Source organism: Temnothorax nylanderi, unplaced genomic scaffold, assembly GCF_030848795.1.
Source record: "Temnothorax nylanderi isolate EJ_2023f unplaced genomic scaffold, tnyl_v1.0 TNYL_tig1248_pilon, whole genome shotgun sequence".
Taxonomy (NCBI): Eukaryota; Metazoa; Arthropoda; class Insecta; order Hymenoptera; family Formicidae; genus Temnothorax; species Temnothorax nylanderi.
Window position 1 is genome coordinate 17,594 of NW_027250310.1, and position 10,465 is coordinate 28,058.

At 37.0% G+C, this 10,465-nt stretch overlaps 1 protein-coding gene and 2 pseudogenes across 1 annotated transcript; 1 reads left to right on the plus strand and 2 right to left on the minus strand.

Annotated features, from left to right (window-relative positions):
* Window positions 1-1,950: 1,950 nt before the first annotated feature.
* Window positions 1,951-3,108, minus strand: LOC139787042 (uncharacterized; annotated as a pseudogene).
* Window positions 3,109-5,617: 2,509 nt separating this feature from the next.
* LOC139787044 (uncharacterized) lies at window positions 5,618-7,702 on the plus strand. The gene is made up of 6 exons (XM_071726136.1): window positions 5,618-5,725; window positions 5,922-6,002; window positions 6,116-6,478; window positions 6,564-6,623; window positions 6,711-6,819; window positions 7,530-7,702. The coding sequence occupies exons 1-6, from the start codon at window positions 5,618-5,620 to the stop codon at window positions 7,700-7,702; spliced, it is 894 nt and encodes a 297-aa protein (XP_071582237.1).
* An 885-nt stretch (window positions 7,703-8,587) lies between these two features.
* On the minus strand, window positions 8,588-10,301 carry LOC139787045 (putative nuclease HARBI1; annotated as a pseudogene).
* Between the last annotated feature and the right edge of the window lie 164 nt (window positions 10,302-10,465).

Here is a 10,465-nt window from a genome sequence, read left to right on the forward strand (position 1 = left end):
CGCTCCACTTTGTTAACAATTTTACATTAACGTGATTTCGAACATTCTCCATAGTTTTACCGAAAACCGCGTTGTTCATCAATTTATATAAATTTTTCTCGAAATCGTTTTTGGCCAGTGTTCTAAATTTTGTATTAAGTTCGATGTATTCGCGGAGCCATGGAGATTGAGAGAATTGTAATACGCGATGAATTTTTGTAACGCGAAGGCCGTGGTGCGTACACTGCTGTAGGTTGCGGTAGTGTATGACATAACGCTTCTTATCGTATAATGTTGCGAGAAGTTTTTCCTGCCGTTTGCCTGGCGGTTTATCACGCGTTGGACAGAACGGTAGGTCGGCGTGCGCGTCGTGTTTATTCTGCGGATACTCTATGTCGACTTCGAGAATGTAACCCGTGGGCGAATCCAACGCGACATCCATAACATTAAAATCGGTTACGTTTTCGACCCATTGAAAATCTGCATAGGGCAATGGTCGACACATCGCCCAGCCGTACAAGTTGTTTACATCGAAATACATCAGGTATGACGTTGGTTTCGACGAATCATAAGATTGCATGTACCTGTTATTGGCTTGTGCGTATCTGTTTGAACATTGACTCAAACCGCCGCGTATACCACGTTCGATGAACATGACCATATCAATGTCCGTGAGCAGTTCGAAATTGATACGCGTATGTTTCAACATAGCATCCCACGTAAAACCTGGTAGAGTGTAATAATACGCCGGATCGAGTCCATAACTCGCGACGCAGCTATCGCGAAAATTTTCAAACACGTCGGCCAATAACAAGACATCGATCTTTAGATATAAATCGCTGTATTCGCCCAAGGTTCGAACGGAGAACCGCTGCCAGACGTTAACGGCGTGCTCGTAATCGCTCTCGGATACGGTGTCACCTGTCAATGAACTGTAAAACGAGTCGCGCGATGGTAAACACGAGTCCTCCAACTTTTCGACGCAGTCAATGTACTCGTATGGAAATACACCTTTTCGCGTCAGCAAATCAAAATTTTCTGTGGCTAATTCACAAAATTCGCGTTGTAATATTTGCAGTTTATCCTTGCTGAGATATGATGCTAATTTTTCGAGACTTGCGGTGAGAAATTTGTATGAGTCAATAAATCTTAATTTGATGCAATTTTTTTTGTCTATCCTCAGTGCTTTTAACGTTCTTCGTAAACGAAATGTATTTTTTTTTGGTAATTGGGAGTAAGTCTACACGTCCTTCGTACGCGGTAGCTATTGTCTTTATTATAAATGAGAATCATAACCCGATAAATTATGAAATATTACTGGGATAAAGTGAGAATTTTTATAATTCAAGTTACAATTAGAATGCGCGGGACCTCGATAATTGCCGGTCAAGTGACAGTGATCGCGTACTTGCACGTCGTCTGGCTCGAACGGTTTTTCGCACACGTGACAGTGCGTTGCGCTGTTAAACTTTTCCCACTCGTCTCGCGTGAAATCCGCCATGGGTATATTAGCGGACAAGATGTTCTTTACGTCGTGTGCTAAACGTCTTAGTTCCTCGGCGAACCACGCGACGCAATCCTTATCGTGACGAAATCGATACGCGGATAACGAGTCGTCGTACGAGCACCGCACGTAGTATCCTATGCTAAATACCTGATGATGTTGAGACTTGAACGTGGACGTTGTCGGATCCGCATCCGTCTTCTCGAGGGTACATTCCTGGTCGGCGTATACGACATATGGAAGTCGTTCCTTCCTGCTGTGATTCTTAAAGGCCAACCACTTGTCGTTATCACTCGGTAACTTGATCGCGCAGTCGTTCATCTGCTGACAGTCGACGGTGTGGGCTTCCAATTTCTCGCTCGTGTAGAAATAATGTAAACAGCTGCAAAAAGAAAAACACAATTTTTGTAAATTATTAAATAAAAAATAAAATATTCTATAATTTTTATTAAAAGAAGTATAGGTACTCACCGATCGCAAAAGTATTTCCGACCACGGTGCCTGCTCAATTGCGTGCTCACGAGGCGGGATAGATTTTTTATCCACGCGAAATGTCCCACGTTGTCGTCTCGCGGGTCCTGCGCGTACAGCAGATTTACGTGCTTTTCTCTCTTCCGGTCGGTGAGCCGTATCGGGAGAACGGTTGGCGTCTTCTCTCCCTCGATGGTATACACATTGACGGATATATCGTTGCGTTGTTCAAACTGTTTAATCTGTTTCAAAGTCATTGGAAACTCAATGTCTTGTAATTTTAATATTTTTGCGTAATGAGGGTACGAGGATTCCCGATATGTATGATCCTTGGCAGGATACAGCGCGGCGACCACTGACCACGCGAAGCACGCATTGTCCATAGATTGCACGTTAATCACAGCTTTTTTCGATTTAATTTCTTGGGGTAAATTGATGTAACATCCCGCGCGCAAAGGATTGTACTTGTTCACGTTCACTGTTAAATTGAGTATACGCGATAACGCCCACCCGCTGTCGCGTTCCTGAAACTCCTCGAGTTTCGCTAATGTGGGCTCGATAACGTGTAGCTTGTACCACTCGCGCAGATTGGACCGATCGGACGAACGAAAGAGTTCACTGTTTCTCGTGTTGATACTTTTGTTCGCACGTTTCTCACCCGTCACAAACTCGCCGTTGAACACAGTGTTTATCTTTATACTTGCGTGTCTTTGCATAACGTTTTGCACATGATCGAGCACGATGACCTCAGCATCTTCGAGAAATTTTTACGGTTCGATGTAATTGGTATTTATCACTGCACCGGTCAATACACGGCTTTCGAACGCGGCATCGATCTCTCGCCAGACGAGTCTTTCCACGTTTTCGTTACCGCTACTACTGCCCGCCGCGTACTCACCACCGATATGTACGAACCGTCTCTGTAATAGAGTCTTCACACCTTCGAGTCGCGCGATTCTTGCCACTAAAGATTGTCTGTGTCCCGGATTGTCTGTTTCGCGGATTGAGAGCCGCGGACGCTTGGCACGACAGTCTTCTTCGAGCTGCTCGATAAACTCCTCGCATCGCTGTGCCCATGCTAAATATTCGCTCAAGGTAGCGATTTGGTTGGATCCTTCCAACAAGTCGCGTTCCGTTTTATCGGGATGTTCCATGTTTTTTTAATACTGTCTTTTTCACACTATTTTTTAGATCACGTCGCATTCTTCGATGGAGCACTTGCACGTGACTCGCTTACACGTTGGACAACGTCGACAGAAATATAGAATGGAATAATGTTTAAGCATAAGATTATAAAGACTGAAGAAGGGGACATCAAAGTGCCAATCATTAAAATCATTAAGTTCACGGTCAAGAGCTCTTTGAATCGATGTATGATTAGGACCTATTATCTTATTAAAGATATGTAAAATTGATCTCTGTCTGTTCATGTTTTTCATCACCGCTAATTCAACGTATTTCTCAATACTTGTGCGAATTTGAATGAGCATAGTATCAGTGAGCATGAGCATATCAGTAATAACTTTATTCGCCCAATAGCGATACTCCTGATACTCCGAATCAAAGTCAGGTTTAAAGTAAAAATCATAAAAATAAGAATTATCACGAGCTTCACGAGCTTCACGTTCTTTTGCCTCGTCCCGCAGCCGCCGATACAATTTCCGTCTCACGTTATCCGAATCCCATTCATGAGGATGCTCGGTTTCGATAACGATTCCTTGTCTGACCATGCGTTCACTGGTTCCGCGTATACCGAGTTCGCGATCGCGAAGAAACTGCACCGGTGATGTCACATCCGTCAATTTCACTCCTCGATCTTCTTCACGCAGAACATTGGCGACATCGTTTATTAAATCATCGTCAGATTTCTCTTCTTCACTTGGCCATTCCATGTTGCGCACATTTATTATGTCTCACTCGCGATAATGTTTTTTGATCAATTCTTGCAAATTGGGCACATTTTGCATGGATATATTTGGAACAATGGAGTGCGACAATCTCCGCAAAATCGGCCGTTCATTGCGTTGTACGGCTTGCTAACATGCTCTCGATATTCACGTATGTGCTCACCAGTATCTGGTACAGTGATCATACACGAATAACACAGTTTATCCGAACCGTATCTAAAATAAAAATAAATCGCGCAACACTTCGTATGTCCATCCACCGCTAAAAATTCGGGACGCGGCACTAATTTATTGACGACTTCTTTATGATCGTCGTCTTCATCACTGAAATAATCACTGTCGTCCGTTAACGCGTGATCCTCGTCTACATCCATATCGAAATTATTGTCCATCTCGTGTGCAAATTGGGCACATATTACGTGGAAATATCATGTACAATGTTTCATGACATCTTGAACAACACCGGGTATCCATCATTCCGCGAAACTCAACGAAGTGTTTTCGACGAGCGTACATGTAATCGCCAAGGTCCGATAGAACATCCATGCACGGAGCACATAGTGCAAGTGCACCACCCGTTGAATAATAAAAATATATTACGCAACGTTTCCCACGTAAATTTTGTGCAACGATTTCCCAAGGCAGCACCATTCTATCGACGACTTCTTCATGATCGTCGTCTTCATCACTGAAATAGTCACTGTCGTCCGTTAACGCGCGATCCTCGTCTACATCCATATCGAAATTATTGTCATCTTCTTTATCGTGAAAAATATTCCTCTGTATTGAATACTCGGCACAAAAAATGCAAAATAACCGCTATACTTTTTTCCAATCGATGTACCGACGCGTAGACTTTCAAATCACAGACTGTGATTTTGACTCGCTTCATTCTTCCTTATATACTTTTTCTATTGCCTTTTCCTCTGGTTTTCAACTAGAGCATCGCGTATCGTTTCTTCTGTTTTAGTGCATGGTGTGCATACACTGCAGAGAAACAATATCACCCATAGAAATTGAGTCGCGTTGCTGCGCGAGACGGTTAAGTCGCCTAAAATTTATGGTCGAGTATCTACGTCGACCATCGATGCTCGACCATCTGCAGTGCGAAATGATATTCGTTTATAAATTCTGTCATCGACGTTCGTCGATACCCAGAGAAATTGAGTCGCGTTGCTGCGCTTATGCCGTCTAGTGTTTATAAAATCTAGCTGCCTGTCATCGGCGCTCGCCTTTGTAACGCGCGACGCCATAACCGAATGGCGCCGCGAAACCCCGATAAGCGGCTCTTCCTACGAAGAAAGGTGAAAAGGACCGCGGCGTCACGCTAGTCGCAGGTCATAAATTATAGCCGCCTGCCATAGGCGCTCGCTCGCATCTGAGGTGTGAAATGACATCTGTTTATAAATACTATCGGCCGAACATCGACGCGAGGCGGCATTTGTTTATCGAACATGCCCCGACGCGCTCGCCTGATCCCCCCCCCCTTCCCAAGGACCTCCGCGATCTCGAGGCCCCCCCCCCCGCGAACCCTATGCTGGGAACGCAGGGTCCCCCCTGTAGATTTAAGTGAGATCGTTCACTTTCGCACTTTCCCCTCACGTGAGTTTGTTCGTGCGATTCTGTAATGTCAAAGTGAAAATACGAACTCACTAGATTTTCTAATGTGATACTGTGATAATGTGAGAGAAAACAGACCGCGTATCTAAAATAAAAAGTATCACGCCATTATTGCAATAATTTTTTTTTAACGAAAATGAATGTGACGGAGAAACAGAAACAAATACTAATTAATTTTATGCGGTCTCATCCCGATTTTGGAAGAGGTAGATTACGATATAACCGCGAAAATAAAAAAAGAATAGTAAGGTTAAATTTTTAAGGTTAGATTTTTAAGGTTAGATTAGTAAATATTCTTACTAATAGTAAGAATATTTATATTCTATAATAATATAAATTATTTTATTATGACATAAATATTATTTTTAAAAACGTAAAATAATAGAAATAATAAATTGTAAATAAAAATTATAAGTAAATATGTGCATATTTTTTTATAGGATGAATTATGGGAGGAAGTAACATCAGCTCTCAATTGTGCAGGCTGTGGTCCTCAAAAGCTGCCAAAAGAATGGGCAAAGGTAAATATATATACGTTAAATAAATACCAATTTAAATTGTTAGTTACTATTTTATATAATACTATCTTATTTTACATAACACTAATAGCAAGATTATTCTTTTTTTGTTACAGACATGGCGTGATTGGAAATCAAATTTGTTAAAAAGAGTAGCCACATATAAAAGTTACTCAGCAGGCACTGGAGGAGGACCACCAAAGACTTTAGATACTAGCCCCTCCGAAGACGATTTATTAGAGTTTTTAACACCTGAAGCCAGTGGAATGTCTGATATTCCTGAAGGAGGAGCTATTGGTGATAATAACGTCACTTCTACTTACTCGACCGCTCGAAAAACTTTGACGTCACAGAATCTGCAGGATTCTCCTATCTGCCAAACCAAAGAGTTCTTAACCTCGCAGAGTTCGCAGATCAAGAAAACTTCATGCTTCCAAAGATCTCAAGATATGACTTCCTCCTTGCATCTCAATGCTGAAGTAATATATTGTTTTACTGTAGAGTTTTAAAATCATTATTATATACTATAGAGTTTTAATATTAATTTTATCTTACAAATTTTAGGAAAATCTCTTCGATAGTGACGTAATAAATGTTGATGATACAGAGAATCTTCCAATAAATGTAAGTGCGATGATAATATGTTTCTTTTCTTCACGATGTATCTATTTCTTGCAAAGTAGTATATAAAAATATTTTATTCTGTTTCAGATATCCTCCAATGTACTTGCTTCTACAGAAAATGTACAGATTCCAAAACAAGTACATTGCCAGAGCTCCAGTACAATATCAAAAAACAAGAGATATTCTGATGACAGAGGTAATGAAAATTAATTACTATAATGACCATTCCTTTCTTATGTGATATATCAACACTATTTATTTTATTTAATCTTTTGACATATATTATTGAAGAAAACTAATATTAATCATAATATTGAATGTTTTAGATATCGGTAACAAGAAAATAAAACAGAACTGGCAAACCACCAAAGAAACCTCGCAGAGTTCGCAGATCCAAAAACTTCATGCTTCCAAAGACCTCAAGATACGACTTCCTTCTTGCAACCCGATGCTGAAGTAATATTGTTTTACAATAGTTTAATTATTATTAATAGAGAGTTTTAATATTGTGTTATCTTATAAATTTCAGGAAAATCTCTTTGACAATGACATAATGAATGATGATACAGATAATCTTTCAATAAATGTAAGTGCAATGATAATATATGATGTTTCTTTCTTCACGCTATATCTATTTCTTGCAAAGTATATAAAGGTATTTGTTCTGTTTCAGATATCCTCCAATGTACTTGCTTCTACAGAAAATGTACAGATTCCAAAACAATTACATTGCCAAAGCTTCCAGTACAATATCAAAAAACAAGAGATATTCTGATGACAGAGGTAATGAAAATTATTACTATTGACGATTCATCTCTTGTATGATATATTAACACTATTTATTTTATTTTATCTTCGATGTCTATTGATTGAGAAAAATTTATATTAATTATATGTAATTTGTAGATACCGGTAACAAGAAAACGAAGCAGAATGTTAAACAATTATTCGAACAGCACACCGCGGATTACTGCAGTATTCAGAACCGAACGTTACAATTAAAAGAGGAAAAATTGACTGTAGCAAAAGAAGAGTTAGAATTAAAAAACAAACTGACCAAGAACGCAACGAACTCCTAACATCGTTGATTGAAAAGGTAGATGAATTAACAAAATGCAATTCGATCCATTGCTCCACAATATTTGGAATAAAATAAGGAGAACGAGTATACTGATGAGAGCTTTGCATGGGAGAGTTTCATGTCTTTCATAAATATTAAGAGAATTGGTACAATTATGGTTTTAATTAGTTTTTATTTTACAATTAATTATTTTGCAGTTCAAAATAGATTTCTATGGGAGAGTTTTATTTTTCATAAGTACCAGAGAATTGGTGCAATTATTTTGTTAATTAGTTTTATTTTACAATTAGCTATTTTGCAGTTCAAAATAGATTTTCTATGGGAGTTTTGTTTTTCATAAGTATTAAGAGAATTGGTGCAATTTTTTTGTTAATTAATTGTCATTTTAAGTTGTATAATTATATTATTTTTGGGTAATATTATTAGTAATTGCTTTGTCACTCTCCATTATATAGATGATTTAGAAAATTATTTTACTATTAATTATATAAAATTACTTATAATTACAAAATTAGTTATTATAAAATTAATTATTTCATTTTTGCAATTTAATTTCCAAAATCTTGATTAATGTGTGACCTGTTAGATATTAAAATTTACAAATAAAGTACACTGTATTTTTATGTAAATAAACATAAATATATTACATATTTATCATACAGTTGTTTACAAATAAAATAATATACTTTCTCATTCCCTACTCATTCACTATTAAAATAATATACGTTCGATATACATCCGAATTTACGTAAAATATTGTACAGATTTGTCGGACAATTCAATGATATGTTGTTACAAAAATTTTTTTAAGAGCACCTTTAAATTACTGATAAATACAATAAATCTATAAAAATACTAGTAATATAACATCGAATTAAGATTATTAATTAGTAAAATACCATTGAATCACTCGAGTTTGGGTTTGTTCTCCAGTTTCTTCGGCAATTTACATGGTATCGGTGGTTCAATATCTATTTCATCCAGATATCTTTCTCGTTTGGAATTCGCCATCTAATTGCCATGTTGTGTAGAATGCAGCAAGCATTTACAATGAGAGCTATATAACAAAATATTTTATCAATATATACAGATTGCAAAAAATAGTAAAATTATAAATTAGTGACCTTAAACTAACATATAAAAATAATGTAAAAGCAAAATAAAACTTAATCATAAACTTAATCATGGCTACTTGCGTGACAGATCAAATGATTCAGATTAAAATGATTCGTGCGCTATAATTGTTCAAATGAAATTGTCACATTTGACCAATCATAACTACGGATTATTTTAATCTAGATCATTTTGATCTGTTTGCGAAAGCAGCTAAAAATATTAAAAGAAAGTTATAAGAAAATTATAAATAATAAAAAGTGAAATGTACCAGCAATGTGAGAATAATGTAAAGCTCGTTCCTTTCTTAAGCACGCCAGCGACCTTTTAGAATGCCGAAACATCGCTCTAATAGTCACACACGAGTCCGGACATGATGACTGTATACCTTGCGCCTGGAGTTTCCTTCTACTTGATTCAATTTTGGCGTCAGTAAAAAGGTAAGAAGAGGGTATGCAGATCACCTAAAATACATACAAATGTTAGTCTTTAACCAAAGCAATATTTTGTTTGATAGATGCATAATACAGAAATTATAAGTACTATTAAAGAAGTTCAGTAAAGCATGAACATAATTAAATATAATTCTTTTTATTGATATTATTACTGGACAATATAATTATTTACCTAGCAGCCCAGGAATTTGTTTCACCTTCTCTGTGCCTTTGGCTCTAAATGAGCAAATACTCTTATGATCGAGCACTCGGGCATCGGGTGTTCGCCACCATGAGCACTATTTACGGCTAGAATTTCGCAGTTGGAAATCACAAATCTGAAATCACATTCATTATTTAGTACATACATATATTCCAGCATTACAATTATATTTATATACTTACAACTAATACATTTAACGAATGGTATAACTTTCGATTGATAAATATATTCCCTTTCAATTTCTGGTGGAAAAATGGCAACGTGTGTTCCATCTATTGCTCCGATAACTCCTGGAAAACCGCCGTTTCTGAAAAATCTGAAAAAATATTAGATTAACAAAATATTTTTATCTTTAAAAATCTAACTTATATTGAATATTATATAAAATAAAATAAAATATAATATAAAACTGACTAGAAATTTAGATTTATTCGATCTGCATTCTACGTACATACATAAATCATATAATTATTAATATTACCCTTGTTTGATTCTTTGAATTCTATCAGCGGTTACTGGAAAACAAATCCAATCGTCAATAATACAATTCAATGCATTGACAGTCGCATGAAGGGAACGGCTCAATGACGTTTGAGACATACACGTAAAGAAATCTTGGCCTGTTCTTCTCTGATAGGATCCTGATGCGAAGAAGTTTAATGATGCTAGTATCTACATAAAATAACAAGAATTGAATCAAGAAAGTTAAAAAAATCATTAGGAATTAAACTTTACACAAATAGAAATTCAAAATATATTGTACCTGTAATTCATGAGATATTGCAGTTTTCCGTGATATTTGTGGCATAAATGGCACCAATAGTGTAATGAGCATACGACTTGCATCTTTTGTCAGTCTAAAACATAAAATGTAATCACGCGCTGCAATATAAAACTTTGTTACTACTAAAGATTTAAATATAAAATTTACCTGTACGAACTGGCTATCAAACACTGAAAAGGATTTAATGCATCTCTGAGTAACATTCGT